The sequence below is a fragment of the Salmo salar genome, chromosome ssa12 (genome assembly GCF_905237065.1).
Source record: "Salmo salar chromosome ssa12, Ssal_v3.1, whole genome shotgun sequence".
In the NCBI taxonomy this organism is placed as follows: Eukaryota; Metazoa; Chordata; class Actinopteri; order Salmoniformes; family Salmonidae; genus Salmo; species Salmo salar.
The window spans coordinates 57,738,235-57,757,825 of NC_059453.1; the positions used below are offsets into that span (position 1 = coordinate 57,738,235).

At 41.9% G+C, this 19,591-nt stretch overlaps 2 protein-coding genes across 8 annotated transcripts in view; one reads left to right on the top strand and one right to left on the bottom strand.

Annotated features, from left to right (window-relative positions):
• LOC100196383 (Ras-related protein Rab-37) lies at positions 1–10,595 on the top strand. 5 transcript variants are annotated; one of them, XM_014132284.2, is made up of 10 exons: positions 1–299; positions 986–4,636; positions 7,242–7,389; positions 7,576–7,710; positions 7,848–7,929; positions 8,103–8,217; positions 8,353–8,457; positions 8,652–8,728; positions 8,879–8,990; positions 9,559–10,595. In XM_014132284.2, exons 2-9 carry the CDS (start codon positions 1,034–1,036, stop codon positions 8,970–8,972), a joined length of 4,359 nt encoding a protein of 1,452 aa, XP_013987759.2. In that variant the 5' UTR covers positions 1–299; positions 986–1,033; the 3' UTR covers positions 8,973–8,990; positions 9,559–10,595.
• Positions 9,056–19,591, bottom strand: part of LOC106565347 (ectonucleoside triphosphate diphosphohydrolase 8) — a 20,886-nt gene continuing 10,350 nt past the window's right edge. For all 3 annotated transcript variants that reach the window (XM_014132346.2, XM_045691526.1, XM_045691525.1), the window contains 6 exons: positions 16,396–16,555; positions 12,031–12,261; positions 11,212–11,478; positions 10,485–10,595; positions 10,097–10,228; positions 9,056–9,734 (listed from right to left, as the gene is read on the bottom strand). In XM_014132346.2, the coding sequence (XP_013987821.2) occupies positions 9,525–9,734; positions 10,097–10,228; positions 10,485–10,595; positions 11,212–11,478; positions 12,031–12,261; positions 16,396–16,555 (1,111 nt within the window). In that variant the 3' untranslated portion in view covers positions 9,056–9,524. The remainder of the gene's footprint in view (positions 9,735–10,096; positions 10,229–10,484; positions 10,596–11,211; positions 11,479–12,030; positions 12,262–16,395; positions 16,556–19,591) is intronic.

Here is a 19,591-nt window from a genome sequence, read left to right on the forward strand (position 1 = left end):
CGTATTCACAGTGAAGTTCCATGACCAGAACTGCCTCAAAGCTATTAGTTTAGCAGTTTCAGGAAGGATCCTTTTTGTACAAGGATGTTTGCGCAGTACAGTTTGTTTCGACATAAGTGCTAGTCTCAATTGCACAGGAAGTCTTTGGTCACAGTTGCTGAAATCGGAAACGGTTTCAACAGAACAGTTAAACCTGGCATGCTGTACTAGCTAGGACATGACACCATAGTGTTTTTGGAGGTGTTTTTTTTTTTAAAGCATTTCCTGAACATCTCATGTGAAGGTAGTGGATTCTGGAGGTGAGTACATCAAGTATTGTGGTTGTTGGAGGAAGGTGTATGTCAGGGGTTCATTTGCATTGGAATTTTTCAAAAGATTAGGTATTACACTGACTACAATTCTTTAAACACATTTGTGATGACATGGTTTCAGCAATGAAAACACCAGCATCTACATTTACTGATGTCTGCAAAACTCCTTTTAAAGAGGACATTTGAATTTGAGAATTATGAGTAGGCAGTTTGATCTGCGTTTTTAAAAATGTTTTCCTCAAACCAGACCCTGGGCAATAAGCCGGAGCAGTTGAGAGGCAATGCGGATGTCTTGAGAGACTTCTGTGTGAGACTCTGGGGTGTTGTTGACACTGGAAACAGGAAATTATTCATCACACAGTGTTTTAAAATGGGGGGTAGTTGCAAACCTATTGTTTGCAAAACTTACATGTAATTGATAACCCCGCTGTGATTATTAGTTGGTGCATTTAATGTAAATGTGTATTTGCCTTAGCTTTTGTGAATATCGTGTCTAATCTTGGCCTTGAGTTAAATTATTTTTCAGCCAACCATTAGTGCATTAGTTACATAACTGGGAGTGTCGGCTTAAACATCTTAGTGCCTAAACTTTTGTGGTACCTTCACAATAAGTAATTGTATTGTGTAAAAGATGCAAAGAGCATATAACTGGAAGCCTTTTTAATTCCATCAAGGTTTAAGGATTAACAACCTACCGTCTGTGTGGTGGTATAGGAAGAACCATGTCTGACAAGAAATCAAGAAAAGTGAAAATGGGGTCATCACGAAGACGCCCTCGGAATCAAGATGAAAATGAGACTAAGAACGATGAGTCGGAAATGTCGTCAGGGCAAAGGAAAGGAGTTGGGGCTGATTCAGTTTCATTAACCATACAAACAGACCTTTTCTCATCAAAGGGCTTATATTCAATAACACCACAATTCGCGGAAGATGTTGATCCATCACTAAATGACCTTGCAGAGTCACAGCTGTCTCAACCTGAAAACCCATATCTACTACAATCACCTGACACCGCAGGGAAGAGGAAGAAATTGGGGTCTACTCGTAGGAATAAAGGCAAACAAGAAGAGACAGACTTTGGGGAGAAACAACATGACGAAACTGGAGACACAGAAGCATCCTTAGAACTTCAGGCATCCGTTGTGGAATATGAGTCCCACAGCAACACTGAAGGGCTCCTGGGACCAAACAAAATTGAAATGGACACTAAGAGCAGAAGTCAAAGTGAGTTTCTTTTGTTTGCTTCTAACACACCCGACCAATCAGATGACAGATGTAAAGAGGAAGTTGGTGAGGATACTGAACCTAGTAGTGAAGCTGTGGCTAGTTATAGCAGTGAATTGCTTCAAGATACTCCTGGAACTGACTCACTCCCCCATCTGTCTCTTGACCTTGCATTGCAAGCTGTTCAAGGATTCACTGCTGAACCCATAGCAGAGGATTGGAAGAAACAGGAAGAGGGGAGGCAGGAAATTCAGTATGCGGAGTCCTCCACATTAAACAGCTCTATGCGTTCATCAGATCAATTCCTTGAGTCAGATGCTTCAACCATCACAGAAGATTTTGAGTCATTCAACAACACAATAGTCCTCCAAAGTGGAGAAGGTGAAGAGAAACTTCAACCTGATCTAAATGAGTCAGAAGTCCAAGATGATATTAACTCTATTGGACCAGGCAATCAGGAAGCATTGCACCAAAGAGATGAAGCAGAGGATTTTGTTGATCTGATAGTTGAAGAAAATATAGTACTGGCATATAGACCTCATTTAAGACAACTAGACAATGTAGAAAGCTATCAACCTGAGCGAAGTGAAGATATCACCTCCTTTTTAAAATCAACCCCCTTAGACAGCTCTTTGGGTCATGCCGAACGTGCTCACACAGGATCCAACTTTCCAGGGAGAAGAAGAAAGATGGGTTCCACTCGCAGGGTGGAAGAACATGGAGAGAGTAAGATACGTAAATATCGCTATCTTTATGGTGAGGGTGAAGAGGTCATCATGGGAAAAGAACAAGTGTGTGGCATCGAAGAGACTGAGCGTGAAATGTCTATGGAGCCTAAAGGCAGCGCCAGTGGAGACGAGAAGGAAGGCGAGAAGATGGAAAAGGAGAATTTCCAAACAGAGGAAGACACAGAAAACATAGAAGAGATAGGAGAGCAGTTAGAGTGGGACATGGGAACAGTGGAAGGATTCGGTGTTAAAACATTGGAAAAGTCTCTGATGTTATTGGAACCGGAGCATAGAGCAGATGATGAGAAAGGAGAGGATGTTCTGATTGAACCAACCCCTTTTGACCATGCCATCTATTCATTTGGTATTGAGGATCAATTGTATAACAAAGACAACAGAGCCACTGTATTTATAGAAACTGGCAATATAGAAACTGAGAGCAACAGTGAAACAAGCATGGCCCACATAGTTGATCCATTGGAGGTCTTCAGTGTTGGACTGGAACAATCAGGAGACCCTTTTCTCAGCGAGGAGGAAGTTGGTGATTATACGTTGCTTGTGAATGATTCTGAAGTGAGTGACAGCAGCCAAATAATATATAATCATGCTCTTACAATTGAGTCAGATGACACCCCGAGCACTGATCCCAATATCTCTCCCAGTCAACTCATCCATACTCCATGTGTGGAAATCACTAACCCCTTTCTCAACCCACTATTACTACAGAGTATTCAAGGGAATGAGGAGAATGCAAACACTGACTCCAATACCATAGGCGGACTGGACACATCAGTCATTTTACTCAGCGAGGGGGAAGTTAGTGATCACGTGTTGCTTGTAAATGAAGTGAGTGTTGGCAGCCAAATGACGTATGATGGCGCAACTCTCACAACAGAGCCCTGCCAAACAGATGAGCCTTTGAGCACTGATCCTAATATCTCTGCTAGTCAACTCGTTCAAGCTTTATACTCGGATAAAAGCACCAACACCTTTCTCAAACCACCCTTACTGCAGAGTGTTCAGGACCAAGGTGATAATGCAGCAAACACAGACTCCAATCAGAATTCCTCTCCAAGCAGGAGGAGAAAGATGGGGTCAACTCGCAGGCATCCTGCACAAAGAGAAGAGGACACAGAGGAAAAACAAGAAGAAATAAAAAAAACGGAGGTGATAGAAGACAAGGGAGAGGACGTGGAGTTTGAAATGTTGATGGAATCAAAAGATGGCGCTGGTAAAGAGAAGAACGAAGGAGAAAAAAGAGATGAGAATGTCCTGACTGACCTCAGCTGTTCTGTCAGTACTTTAAATCAAAAGGGAAGAATGGATGGTAACGAAATGGATAGTAAGAGACAGTCAATCATAAATGATGAATCCATGCCAACACAACTCATTCTTCAAAGTGAATCCGAGTTGACTGATAGTAGCCAAACTCTTCGCAACCCTGATTTTCCCACTGTAGAGTCCTACCTGACCAATGACACACTGAACTCAAATCCTTACGTCTCTGGTTTGCAACACGAAGAAACATCATTGGAGGTAACACTCTGTGAATCAAGAGAAAACACTGACTCCCCTCCAGATCCCCCCTCACTGCAGAGTTCTCTTAGTCCGAAAGAAACGACAGGCCCTCCACAGAGGAAAAGGAAGATGGGTTCCACTCGCAGGACTCTTCGAGATAGACAAGGAGAGGAGAGAAAGGAGGATGAGAAAGAAAAAGATACAGAGGTTATAGAAGATGTAGGAGCGGTCGTGATAGCAGTAGAAATTGAGTCTAGCATAGAAAAGACTGAGCTTGAGGAACTTCTAGAAACGGTGACAGTGGAGCAGGTGACAGAGACAGAGACCTTAGTAGTAGAAGGAGAATCTGCCTTAAAGTCTGAGCTTGTAGAACCTAACGAAGTTAGAGAGGCGGAGGAGGTAGAAGTGAAAATAGCCACTGAGAGCGAAAGCAACCGAACGCCCTGTGGTTTAGCAGCCCAAGAGTCAGGTGATATGGTTTGTATAGATTCTCATAGACTCGCCCAAACTGCTTACATGGAACAACACCTTTCAACACCAAGCCCCAGTCTTCCTTCGGAATTCTCTCTCTCTCTGAGTTCCCAATCTCACAAGGATGTTGGTCAATCCAAAGCTACAGGGAAGAGAAGAAAGATGGGCTCTACCCGTCGGACACCAGGTGGACTCCACTCAGAGGAAGAAAAGCAGGAGACAGGAGAAAAGGTAACAGGGGAAGAGGTTCGAGGGGAAGTCATTGGAGATCCGGACGTCAATGTTATTTCGGAAAGATTTCAAGAGGAGCGCAGGGCTGAAGCTGTCAGTCTGGAGGACCAACAGGAGAGGAAGAGCACAGAGAAGGAGACAATATTCATGGAGGTACTGTGGCATTCCTTACAAATGATTCTCATAGCCTTCTTGACGTATGTAAAAATGTTATAATAAAGAAAAGAGAATTGTCACAACTAGGAATTTGATGTGTTTATCGGTAGGCTCATTGGATTTATTTATTTTTTAACCTGGCAAGTCAGTTAAGAACAAATTCTTATTTACAATGATGGCTTACAGTGGGTTAACTGCCTGGTTCAGGGGTAGAACGACAGATTTTTACCTTGTCAGCTCGGGGATTCGATCCAGCAATGTTTCGGTTACTGGCTCAATGCTCTAACCACTGGGCTACCTGCCTACCTGCCGCCCCAGAAAGAGGAACTTGTTTGAACTTCTACCTTTTGTCTAATATGTTTTTATATATATATATATATACTAGGAAATTGTTCATAGGCTGTAAGTCTGACCTCGGCCCTAACCTTTCAAAATACAGTGCCTTCAGAAAGAATTCATACCCCTTTCCACATGTTACAGCCTGAATTAAAAATTTATAAAATAGGTATTTTTTTTCCTCACCCATCTACATTCAAGACCCCATAATGACAAAGTGAAAACATGTTTTAAGATTTTTAGATTTTGTTTTTACATTTGAAATACAGAAATATCTCATTTACATAAGTATTCACATCCCTGAGTCAATACATTTTAGAATCACCTTTGGCAATGATTACAGCTGTGATTCCTTCTGGTTGCTTACCAGACCGCTCGCAGGACTTGCATCACGTCAAGCGTCACAAATAGAATCAAGTTCTAAATTAGCGCCTGGCTACGGTGATTGAATAACATATGTGTACATTTATATTGCAGCGCACGCGTTGCAAAATAAATGTACACATACATGTTATTCAATCACCGCACCCACACTGCTCGCACGCGTCTGCTTTGCCAGGCGCTAATATAGAACTTGGTTCTATTTGTGAGGCTTGATGCACTGCAAGTCCTGCCTCTCCCATCTCCTCATTGGTTTTGAGGAGCATTTACCCACTGGGGTGATTGAAATATGAACTGAGGTCCACAGTCCAGTTGGTGGTGGTAATGCACCTTAAAGTTGGTCGCCAACCATCATATAAAGTCCACTGAAATGTGTCCAACCCATCCGAAGAAGCCTAAAGGAGGAGAGATTACTAGAAACAAACTCGGCTTACCATTTTATCAGGTAAAATAACAACCCAATGTTTATCCCAGGACAAATTAGCTAGCAACAGCAAGCTAGCTAGCTAAATTGCAATAAATGTTTAATGCTTTTCGACCTGTCCCCAAATGAATATAGTTGGTTCAGAGTTAGTTTTGATATTTCAACCTGCTGATCACGTTTGGTGTGGGTGGACAAATCAACATGTGCGTGATGGCAGACGTTCTGGTCAGCATGAACTTTGCACACCTGGATTGTACAATATTTGCACATTATTCTTTTTAAAATTCTTCATGCTCTGCCAAGTTGGTTGTTGATCATTGCAAGACAGCCATTTTCAAGTCTTGCCATTAGATTTTCAAGCCAATTTAAGTCAACTTTAACTTCGCCACTCAGTAACATTTCAATGTCGTCTTGGTAAGCAACTTCAGTGTATGTTTGGCCTTGTGTTTTAGGTTATTGTCCGGCTGAAAAGTGAATTTGTCTCCCAGTGTCTGTTGGAAAGCAGACTGAACCAGGTTTTCCTCTAGGATTTGCTTGTGCTTAGCTCAATTCCATTTCTTTTTATCATACAAAAAAAACTCCTTAGTCCTTGCCGCTGACAAGTATACCCATAACATGATGCAACCACCACCATGCTTGAAAATATGAAGAGTAGTAGTCAATGATGTTGTGATGGATTTGTCCCAAACATAACGCTTTGTATTCAGGACATAAAATCATTTCTTTATCACAGTTTTACTTTAGTGCCTTATTGGAATATTTTTTATTCTGTACAGGCTTCCATCTTTTCACTCTGTCATTTAGGTTAGTATTGTGTAGTAACTACAATGTCGACCTTCGCCTCTCCTGAGTCCGTACGGGAGTTGCAGCGATGGGACAAAAAAAAACGGCTTGCCATAACAAAGGTGTTGAATAGTTCATGATTCAAGACACTTCAGCTTTTCATTTTTTATTAATGAGTGAACATTTCTAAAAACATAATTCCACTTTCACATTAGGGGGGTATTGTGTGTAAGCCAGTGACATAATAGCACAGGAGTGGAAGAAACAGGAAGAGTGGAGGCGGGAAAGTGAACATGCTGAGGCGGAGTCCTTCACATTTCCCAGCTCTAGGCATTTGTCATATCAATTCTTTGAGTCAGATGCTTCAACCATCCCAGAGGATTTTGAGTCATTCAATAACACAATAGTCCTCCAAAGTGAAGGTGAAGAGAAACTTCAACCTGCTCTATTTTAAATTCAGGGTGTAACACAACAAAATCTGGAAAAAGTCAAGGGGTGTGAATACTTTCTGAAGGCACGTATGTTAAACTTCTAATTTGTTACATTTAAATGTTTTACGAACTGTGTATACCAGATAGTATGTAGGATATTGAACACACAACAGTATCACACATTTCATGTTGAAGAGATTAGCATATCCTTTTAGTTTTGAGAGATAACGTTTTCTATTTGTCTAAGGTTGTTCCCTCAAGCACTGCTTTGAGTGGAGGGTCTGAACAAGTGGCTGCAGCTCCACAGCTAGGCCATGGGAATAAAAGAGGTCAAGAAAAGGCAGAGCGTGTGGAGAAGAGCCCGGTCACCAGAGAGAAGAAGAAACAGCCATCTGGTAAGAATTGAATGGCAGCAGTGAGGCAGTACACAGGGTATAAGGTTAGTCTTGAGTAAGTAAGTCAACCTGGAATTCATTTGCTGGAGATGCGTTGTTGAGGCCCTTTGCTCCACTTGACTTTGAGTGAGATCAGAGAAGTGATAGTGACTGTAATAGACCAGTCTCTCTGATCCCCCCCTCCAGGTACCTTAGGAAGCAATGGCTCTAGATCAAACCCCTACAACGTGGTGATGGTTGGGAACAGCAGTGTGGGCAAAACCTCCTTCATGAAGCGCTTCCAAAGTGGCGAGTTCTGTATGGACCACTATGCTACCATTGGTGAGTATCATTATCCTATTTGTATGTTTGGCACCATGCCCTTCCATGTCGTGTGAAGAAACAAACACCATGGTACAATATTACTGTGCTGCTCATTCATGTCTGGTTTCATGCTTGTTTGTTTCTGTTCTGAGCAGGTATTGATACCTGTATACAGCCTGTGACAGTGGATGGCAGCCCAGTGACTTTACAGTTATGGGATACTGCAGGTCAAGAAAGGTGACACTCTAGCCCTAAGTTCATCACAGTTGGTCATTGTACATCATGCATCCATACAGAATCTGTTCCTCTGTTCTGGTTTGAACCCATCATGTGTGTGTTTTTATTTGTCCGTATATAATTACATTCATATTAGACTATTGTAACATTTTATTATTTACTGTCTTCCCCAGGTATCACAGTATCACCAGGCAGGTGTTCCACAGAGCCCAGGGTCTAGTGCTGATGTATGACATCACTTCCTCTCAGAGCTTCTGTGACATCCGCTACTGGGTCAACTGCGTTCAGGTAGGGGGCATTTAAATCATGCCTTTCATTTTAGGACCAAAGAACAACTATGTAACAACACAAACAATTGTTTGCAGGATTCACTGTTTTTCCATTGGTATCTATTGTACCGTCATTAACTTTTGTATTTTGTAGGAGGGGGCCCCAGATGACGTCATCGTTATACTCCTTGGGAACAAGGCTGATTGTGCTAATCTAGAACGAGAGGTTCAGACTCATGAAGGGGAAAACCTGGCAACGGTATGTTAATGTTACTGTAACTTGAACAGCCAGAATTTGGGAAACTGGGCTGTAGGATTAACATGTGGTATGGGATGTGTTCTGAATGGGTATTTTACAGTTTTGTAGCTGGTGCTGAAATTGAGGTGTGTACCAAAGCAGGATTTAAATAATTCATCATAAATACAATACTATTATTGATGTCACTCTTACAGGGGTACGGCATGCTCTTTATGGAGTGTAGTGCTGCCACAGGTGACAATGTGACTCTGTCTATGGAAACGCTGGCAAGGTAAGACATGCAGACTTTAATGTAGAAGCTGTTGTTTGTGTTGTGTGTGTGGATTTGGCTGTTGTCTGTCTTGCGCATTGTCATCTTCTGCGTGTGGAAAATGACTCTCTGTGCATAGTCAAGCATTGATTTGGTGTGTGTTGCTTCAAGGACGATAAAGCAGTTGGGAGAGGAGACACGACAAGAAGAGGGAAGCTTGGTGTTGCAGAAAGAACCCCCAAAGAAGAAATCAGGCTGCTGCTGATCAAGGTGGAGAAGATTGGTACATCTCACAATCTGCAGCACAGTCGCACGCACACGCACGCACACACACATTTATGCCTCATACGCCCTTATGATTGTATTTTATTTCTAAATGTAATATATCAAATGCATTGAACAAGTCATGTAGTAATAGTGATGTGACACTTGAAATGATCCTCCCTTTGGTACTTCAATGACTGTTTATGGGGGGGAGAAATATAAAATCATTGAGGTATATGTTCATACCAACACTATTCATTTATAGTAGATAGTTATATATTATAGTTGTAGGGTTTCTATTTGCAGGAAAAACATCAAGCTATGCAGCTTATAAATGCCTAATAAATTCCTAATACATTCAACTGCCTCCATAATTAGTCATATTGACAGAAAATATGACTATTTATTTAACTATTACTGGGAGTTCCAGGAGCTGCCACTTCCGTTCCGCTCTTATTGACACAGTGCTTGATAGCTGCTGTTACATCACATTGTATCTCATCACTATATAGACTAGAAGACAGAGACGTTCAGAGTGTGATTTCATCGATTGTCATTTGTTACCTCGTCCGTCCTGTGGGTTCCAGAGCCACAGTAGGACCAGTACCATCAGGCTGAGGAACACAGCAAACACAATGAAGAAGACCTCTGCTGCCCACTGGCTGCGCTGCACACCTGTCACCACCAGGGGGAGCTCTGAGGGGATCAGGTTGGTCAGGTTCAACATGTAGCCCAGCGTCCAGCCAATGTCTGTGTCTGCCACCTGATAGACACCGATGATGTATATATAAATATATACTGTATCACAAGAGGTTGGTGCCACCTTCATTCGGGAGGACGGGCTCGTGGTAATGGCTGGGGTGGAATAAGTGGAATGGTATTGATGCCATTCCATTCACTCCGTTCCAGCCATTATTATGAGCTGTCCTCCCCTCAGCAGCCTCCACTGTCCTGTGTGTATGTATATGATAGATACACAGCTTCATTAGGGAAGCACGTCTATTAATATTGACTGCCGCATAAGAATATTGAGTTTATTCTGTGGTATAATTTCATTCATTTTGTGTCCTGAAATCTTTCAATAGGATGTTGACGTTTTTACATATGCTGTACAGTTAAACACACCTGTCTCTGGAAGTATATGTTTCCCCAGGTCTGGTTGAACTTGTAGCCGTCTAGTAGTACTGTCATTATGTAGTTGGCTGAGGCACAGTAATCACGAAGGTACTTGTCTTTTACAGCATACTCTTTCTTGAGCTGCCAAAAGAGTTATTAAGCATGTTGTAGCAACATTGGAAATTAGATCATTACGAGGTAAAGTTTGTAGGCTACTGTGGATTGATATCTGTGCTAAAAAGAATGACATGTTATGGATGCTCATACTCATTGTTCATTCTCAATCACCTGTTTAGCATGTGATTTGAGTATGATTCGATGAATCTGTGTACTGGTATACCGTTTCAAGGAAGTGTACCGGCAATGTGAAAGGTCAGCAGAGGTCTCTGTATCTCACCGAGTTCCAGGTCCTTTTGCAGAAAGTGTCTATTGTGGTGGTAGCCTGAGACAGAGAGGACTGAGGAGCCAGACCAAGGAAGTCAAAGGTGTAATAGTATGCTGAGAAAGCCTGGGGAAAGGGAACAGAATGATGGTGACGATATACACTGAGTGTACAAAACATTAGGAACACCTTCCTAATAATGACTTGCACCCCCTTTTGCCCTCAGAACAGCCTCAATTCGTCAGGGCATGGACTCGACAAGGTGTCGAAAGCATTCCACAGCACTCCATTGGTTCCCAGAGTTGTCAAGTTGGCTGGATGTCCTTTGGGTGATAGACTATTCTTGATACACACGGTAAACAACCCAGTAGGGTTACAGTTCTTGACACAGTCAAACCGGTGCGCCTGGTATGTACTAGCATACCCCTTTTAAAGGCACTTCAATATTTTGTGTTGCCTAGTCACCCTCTGAATGGCATACATACACAATTGTCTTAAATCCTTTAAGCTGTCTCTTCCCCTTCATCTGCACTGATTTGAAGTGGATTTAACAAGTGACATCTATAAGGGATCATAGCTTTCACCTAGATTCACCTAGTCTGTCATGGAAAGAGCAGGCATTCCTAATATTTTGTACACTGTATATACTGTTAGACATATTTCAAATACTTGGAGTGTTCAATTGAGCCTTCCTGGAGTGCCAGTTGAGTGGGGTTTGCATAGATATGGGACGAATACTCACAAAGAAGTTTCCAATGACAGGGGGCTGGTAGACCCCGTTGAAGCCACAGTCGGGGGCCAGGGAACAGGCAGCCAGGTTCGTGATGTTCTTTATCTGGTTGAGACACTGAAGTGGCTCACTGGTACCTGTGAAGGTGACCACTGAGGCTGGGTCAAAGGTCACGGGTCTGACCACGCAGGGGGAGTCATAGAGGTCACCCAGAGTCAGGGTTAGGTTGTCACCCAGGTGGTAGCAGGGGTGGTTGACTGGGCGGGTAGACCCACTCATCTGGTAGAGGAGGAAGTTTGCTTGAATCGTACAAGAACTTACCTAAGGCAGCCATGAAATGCTTCTGACTCAACTGAGACACATTCAGTCAAACAGCTTTAGGGCAATTCCACACTGAATTGGCCGAAATAAATGTATAATGTGTCTTAAAGAAGGCCTGGGTAAGGCCGAAATGTCACATACTGTATATCCCAACTTGAATGAATTATTAAATTATTTTGGATCCATATTTCAAAGGTATGCCAAACATCCTTTTCCCAAATTACCTTTCTTTGGATTTCATTTCAGGAAGATCCAAAACATCATATCTTTGTTTGTTCATTATCTTTCTTTAGAACACTACCGTCTGTTTGCTTTTTCTTCCTGAAAACTGGTTTTATACAATATCTACGTGTATGGGGAGTTTACCTGGTATTATTACCAGCATTTCGCTACACCTGCAATAACATCTGCTAAACGTGTATGTGAACAATAAAATGTGATTTGATTTACCTGAAACCTTTCTGCAATTTATTCAAGTTTCATCGAACTGGCGACCAGGCGGCTACTTACCTTGAGAAGATGAACCTGTAGCTGCCTCATGGTCTGCTCCTTGCCATAGCACAGGTAGCTGTGTGTGTACACCTCATACTGGTAACCATAGAGCTTGGGTCCCAGGGCGGAGGCAGGGTCCCGTACAGGCTGGCCGGGAGTAAAGGCTATCTGGGTGGAAGAGCCTCCCATATCCAGGGCACCCCAGATCTTCCTTCCTTTAGGACGCACCCATCCTCCCTCAAAGCCGTGCTGCTTAGGAGAAGCACAAATACTGTGTGTTAGCAATAGTTTTAAACTGCAGACCTGCAATTCACCAATATAACAGGTTATTACAGTGGTAACAAATGGTGCTCCTACTGTATATCCACAAACATCTGTTAATTTTTCCCAAACAAGCTTGATACCATTGTCTGAGGAGACAGAGCCTCTGTAGTTGGAATACCTCAGTCAAGGTTAACACTTTGACTCAACCTCGTAGATGGAGAAGCCGCTGCCCAAGGAATGGTTTGGGGGTAAACTGTGGGCGGCGCCGTCCCGGGCTGCCCCCTCCTACCACATTTTTTTCATTTGCAGAGGCATTCCAGACAGACAAGTGATGAGCAGGGTTTGTAAATAGCTGTGGGTTTTCCTGGGCATGTTGGAACATTGCAGATAGGAATGCCATGAATAGAAATGACATGATTCCTTAGAATCAGAGGCATGTTTTTGTTCTACGTAATTTCTTTCTGTACGTTGGCCAATGTTGTCTGTCCTTCTGCTGAACGCTAACCACAATAACAATTTGCCACAATAATGGAATTTGCGGTTCGCCTTTAAAATAAGTCCTTCGTTGAAAGTGTAGACTAGAATAACGCTAAACAAAGTTGGAATGTTACATAATTTTTAATTAAATACAATAATGAATTAGTTTGACAACTGTTGAAACCACACTGTGGATGTATTGGATGTATTTCAATACTGTATTCCCAACATCTCATTCTAATATTTCTACTACTATTGCATTTTAGTTGCACTGTTTGTACACACTGCATATTTATTTATGCACTGGATTCTTGACATAGCTCACTCTATATCTATAATATGAATGAGTGCAATGCCCTCATATCCAATGTTTCAGTACCCCTCCCTCAGAATCATATAAACTCAGCAAAAAAAAGAAATGTCCTCTCACTCTCAACAGTGTTTATTTTCAGCAAACTTAACATGTGTAAATATGTGTATGAACATAACACGATTCAACAACTGAGACATAAACTGAACAAGTTCCACAGACATGTGACTAACAGAAATGGAATCATGTGTCCCTGAACAAAGGGGGGGGTAAAAATATCTGGTGTGGCCACCAGCGGCAGTATCTGGTGTGGCCACCAGCTGCATTAAGTACTGCAGTGCATCTCCTCCTCTTGGACTGCACCAGATTTGCCAGTTCTTGCTGTGAGATGTTACCCCACTCTTCCACCAAGGCACCTGCAAGTTCCTGGACATTTCTGGGGGGAATGGCCCTAGCCCTCACCCTCCGATCCAACAGGTCCCAGACGTGCTCAATGGGATTGAGATCCGGGCTCTTCGCTGGCCATGGCAGAACACTGACATACCTGTCTTGCAGGAAATCATGCACAGAACAGGCAGTATGGCTGGTGGCATTGTCATGCAGGAGGGTCATGTCAGGATGAGCCTGCAGGAAGGGTACCACATGAGGGAGGAGGATGTCTTCCCTGTAACGCACAGCGTTGCCTGCAATGACAACAAGCTCTGTCCGATGATGCTGTAACACACCGCCCCAGACCATGACGGACCCTCCACCTCCAAATCGATCCCAATCCAGAGTACAGGCCTCAGTGTAACGCTCATTCCTTTGACGATAAACGCAAATCTGACCATCACCCCTGGTGAGACAAAACCGCAACTCGTCTGTGATGAGCACTTTTTGTCAGTCCTGTCTGGTCCAGCGACGGTGGATTCGCCTATGGGCACGTTGTTGCCGGTGATGTCTGGTGAGGACCTGCCTTACAACAGGCCTACAAGCCCTCAGTCCAGCCTCTCTCAGCCTATTGAGGACAGTCTGAGCACTGATAGAGGGATTGTGCATTCCTGGTGTAACTCGGGCAGTTGGTGTAACTCAGGCAGTTGTTGTTGCCATCCTGTACCTGTCCCGCAGGTGTGATGTTCGGATGTACCGATCCTGTGCAGGTGTTGTTACACGTGGTCTGCCACAGCGAGAATGATCAGCTGTCTGTCCTGTTTCCCTGTAGCTCTGTCTTAGGCGTCTCACAGTACGGACATTGCAATTTATTGCCCTGGCCACATCTGCAGTCCTCATGCCTCCGTGCAGCATGCCTAAGGCACGTTCACGCAGATGAGCAGGGACCCTGGGCATCTTTCTTTTGGTGTTTTTCAGATTCAGTAGAAAGGCCTCTTTAGTGTCCTTAGTTTTCATAACTGTGACCTTAATTGCTTACCTTCTGTAAGCTGTTAGTGTCTTAACGACTGTTCCACAGGTGCATGTTCATTAATTGTTTATGGTTAATTGAAGCATGGGAATTTTCCGAATTATCTTTGAAAGACAGTGTCCTGAAAAAGGGACCTTTCTTTTTTTGCTGAGATTAGGTTGTCAGTTCAGTCGTCCTTTCTTCTGACTGAAGGATACCTAATGATTGGCACTCCCCATCATCACACAGTGCTACAATGATGGGTTGTTTTACAGTATCTTGTTTAAATTCATCTGGTGTAGAGGTACAGATTGCATTTGGATTGCTGTTAGTGCTATTTGGGTTAATTGGATTAATTCCACCATTTCTTAATTCAAAAAGTAAAAAGAAATTGTGTGTTTTTTTAGCTAGGTATTACTCAACTGCTGGAGCTAGAAACACAAGCATTTTACTGCACCTGCAATAACATCTACAAATCTGTGTACACGACCAGTAAACTTTGATTTGAGTTAGACTGCATAATTGCATTGGGGGCATACTTATATTCACTGTACAGTCTTACCCTGTTTCATGGGTGCACAATCCATAGGTATCAGGCTTCTGAGTGACACCCACTATGTAGAGTTTACACAAATATTAGCGTCTTAGCTCTTATTGCCCACAGCCGTCCTGTTCTGTGTGCCGCAACGAGGGGTACTTGCATAGATGGGCCTTTGTGTGTGTGTGTGTGTGTGTGTGTGTGTGTGTGTGTGTGTGTGTGTGTGTGTAACCTATCCTCAGTGGTGGAAAAGTACCCAATTGTCATACCTTTTAATAGAAAATGACTCAAGTGAAAGTCGCCTAGTAAAATACTACTTGAGTAAAAGTCTAGAAGTATTTGGTTTTAAATATACTTAAGTATCAAAAGTCAATTTAATTGAAAAAATATACTTAAAAGCTCTTAAGGATCCGCCCCTTTTTTCGCCTAAATTTTCGCCTAAAATGACATACCCAAATCTAAAAGCCTGAATCAAGCATATGCATATTCTTGGTGCCATTTGAAAGGAAACACTTTTAAGTTTGTGGAAATGTGAAGGGAATGTAGGAGAATGTAACACGAGTATTGGTAAACAATAATACAAAGAAAAAAAAACAACATTATTTTGTCATTTTTTTTGTACCTTCTTTGAAATGCAAGAGAAAGGCCATAATGTATTATTCCAGGCCAGGTGCAATTTAGATTCTGGCCACTAGATGGCAGCAGTGTATGTGCAAAGTTTGTGCCTAATTTGTTTATTAATAACTTCATGTTCAAAATTGTGCGCTCTCAAGTAATAGCATGGTATTATTTAACTGTAATAGCTACTGTAAATTGGACAGTACAGTTATATTAACAAGAATGTAAGCTTTCTGCCAATATTATATGTCTATGTCCTGGGAAATGTTCTTGTTACTTGCAACCTCATGCTAATCGCATTAGCCTACGTTAGCTCAACCGTCCCATGGAAGGGACACCAATCCCGAAGAAGTTTTAAGTATCAAAAGTAAATGTACAAGTATAAATAATTTCAAATTGCTTATATTAAGCAAACCAGACATCACAATTTTCTTGTTTTTTTAATTTGCGGATAGCCAGGGGTGCACAACATTATTTACAAAAGAAGCATTTATGTTTAGTGAGTCCTCCAGATCTGAGGCAGTAGGGATGACCAGGGATGTTCTCTTGATAAGCGCATGAATTGGGCCATTTTCCTGTCCAGCTAAGCATTCAAAATGTAACGAGTACTTTTGGGTGTCAGGGAAAATGTATGGAGTAAAAAGTGTATTATTTTCATTAGGAATGTAGTAAAGTGAAAGTCTTCAAAAATATAAATAGTAAAGTACAGATACCCCAAATAATAACTTAAGTAGTACTTTAAAGTATTTTTATTTAAGTACTTTACACCACTGCCTATTCTATAGGCCCTATACACACCTTGATGAAGCCCTCTTGTAGATAGTTGGTGGTGATCCATCCGTAAGCCCCTTCCTCCATCCCAGAGAGAATTCGTGCCCCCCGAAAGTCAAAGGGATACCCCTGGATCACCTTGGTTACCTGCTCCAAAACCTGATCAGACTGGGTTTGATTCTGTAGCCTGGGGAGAGGACAATATTCAGTCACTCTTGCAGGACAATGGAAGTAAATTTCAGAAATGCTTATTTATTATAAAAAAAACTAGTTTTGCAGCCTGAAAGAGCACACAGTACCCAGTCATAATGTACAGGAGGTTAAATAGTCACCACATAGATAAGTGGGATGTTTTCCTCAACCTGGTCTCAGAGCATTTCATATTATTCTGTACCTAAATCCAAGACACTCTATTTAGTACCATATGTTAAGCTTCGGGGTGGTTGGTCGGAATGGTGGATGGGTGGGTGTATAACTTCAACATCTACCAACCCTGGATAGCAATCTAAAGGTTGCGAATTCAAATCTCATCAGACAACTTTAGCATTTTAGCAACATTTCAACTACTTAATACTTTTTAGCTACTTTGCAACTACTTAGCATGTTAGCTAACACGTCTCCTAACCCTAACCTTAACCCTTTTAGCTAACCCTTCACCTAACCCTAACCATTTTAGCTAACCCTTCACCTAACCCTAACCTTTACCGTTTTAGCTAAGCCTTCCCCCAACTCTAAACTTAAACCGTTAACCTAACTCCTAAACGTAACCTTAACCCTAACCCCTAGCCTTGCAAACGTTAACCACCTAGCTAGAATTCGTAACATATTGATAAGAGAATTATCTAATAAAGGTAAATGAATCAATAAACCATGATGAATTATTAGTCATACAGCATGGTTAATGAATAATCAATGTAATGATCAGTGTAGTGATCGATTGGTCTGATTAGTTCCAGAAAGTCCAGGAACCACTGGAGAGGGAAAGAAATGTGTGTGTATGCAATTAGTATATAGAGCTACAGAAACAGATGGTAAAGGGAGTAAAACTTCAAAGACTTCCTAACCTTGAAGGAAAGGAACAGGCTGAGCTAGAATGTGATAAAAAGCGTGAGAAGTCAATGGGAGTTGCAGGTCACCAACAGTTTGTGTGTAAATGCATGTGCGTAAGTAAGCAAGAACTATAAAATGACTGTTTTGTTATCCTGACCTCAGAATGTTCTCTGAATAAAGCTACAGAAACGTTTTGCAGAAAGCTGAGTCCTTGCCTAATTATTTTAACCCATTGTCTTACAAACCTTGGGCATTAGTCAAGGTGAATTGATTATTGATTATTATCATCAAGATATAAAATTCCTTTAACAATTTGTCCTTCGAGCCGGATCTCAAAAACTGCCGCTGTTGTTCCAAGGAGACACCGAAACCGTGCACGGGCGGATGAAATATCCGTAAATCAAAGACCTGGCCCTTTACTGTGGGTTCTTTACAGGCCGGTGGCAAACTGGTACGCGACAGAGGTGGTGACGAGATTCAATGAACATTGAAAAACTCAGCTGCAAATAACAAGGTTAGTAAGCTTTATTCATTGTTTTTGGGAATAGCACCTGTATGATTACTTTAAAATCAATTTTTATGCCATTTTTCTCGTAATAAAGCGATAATATTCCGACCGGGAATCTGCGTTTAGGTGAACAGAGGAAAGAAAACAAAGCATTCGGTCGACGTGGGCACGCGCCTGAGTCTCACAGTACTGTAACCAGCCACTACCCAAACGCACTACTTTTTTTCAGCCAGAGCCTGCAAAGCCACGGTTCAGCTTTTTGCCGCCTTCTGAGAGCCCATTGGAGCCGTAGGAAGTGTCACGTAACAGCAGAGATCCTTTGTAATGGATAGAGATGGCAAAGAAGGCCAAGAAATGGTCAGACAGGGTACTTCCTGTACAGAATCTTCTCAGGTTTTGGCCTGCCAAATGAGTTCTGTTATACACACAGACACCATTCAAACAGTTTTAGAAACTTTGGAGTGTTTTCTATCCAAAGCTAATAATTATATGCATATTCTAGTTTCTGGGCAGGAGTAATAATCAGATTAAATCGGGTACGTTTTTTATCCGGCTGTGAAAATACTGCCCCCTATCAATAACAGGTTAATACTACACACACAACCCGAACCATATGAAACAAACACCCTTCTGCCACGTCCTGAACAAACTACAATACAAATACTCCCTCTACTGGTCAGGACGTGACAATGACGTCAGTAATCTTCAGGTCGGAACTCTAGAGATCCCGACTTGAAATTACGAGTTGGATGACTGTTCAAAACTTATTTTCCCTGTCGGAGTTCGTTTAATTTTCCAGAATTCCTAGTTGTTTGAACTCACTGAAGTCTGAGACTTCCCAGTTCCGAATTTCCAGTTGTTTTGAACACGGCAAACGCCATGCTGGATCGACAACATGCCAAATGTATTCAACCTTTTCTGGCCCTTGGTGTTAAAAGTTTATCCTATTCATCTTGGAAAGAGACCCTTAAACCTGTTAGGGACAGACGTTCCGCTAGCAGAACTCCTCACCAATATCCAATGGTAGAGCGTGGCGTGAAATACAAATACCTTAAAAATGCTATAACTTCAATTTCTCAAACATATGACTATTTTACACCATTTTAAAGACAAGACTCTCGTTAAGCTAACCACATTGTCCGATTTCAAAAAGGAAAGCAAAACATTAGATTATATATGGAGAGTACCCTGCCAAAAATAAATCACACAGCCATTTTCAAAGCAAGCATATATGTCACAAAAACCAAAACCACAGCTAAATGCAGCACTAACCTTTGATGATCGTCATCAGATGACACTCCTAGGACATTATGTTATACAATACATGCATGTTTTGTTCAATCAAGTTCATATTTATATCAAAAAACAGCTTTTTACATTAGCATGTGATGTTCAGAACTAGCATACCCACCGCAAACTTCCGGTGAATTTACTAAATTACTCACGATAAACGTTTACAAAAAACAGAACAATTATTTTAAGAATTATAGATACAGAACTCCTTTATGCAATCGCGGTGTCAGATTTTAAAATAGCTTTTCGGCAAAAGCACATTTTGCAGTATTCTGAGTAGATAGCTCGGCCATCACAGGCTAGCTAATTTGACACCCACCAAGTTTGGTGCTCACCAAACTCAGATGTACTATAAGACAAATTGGATTACCT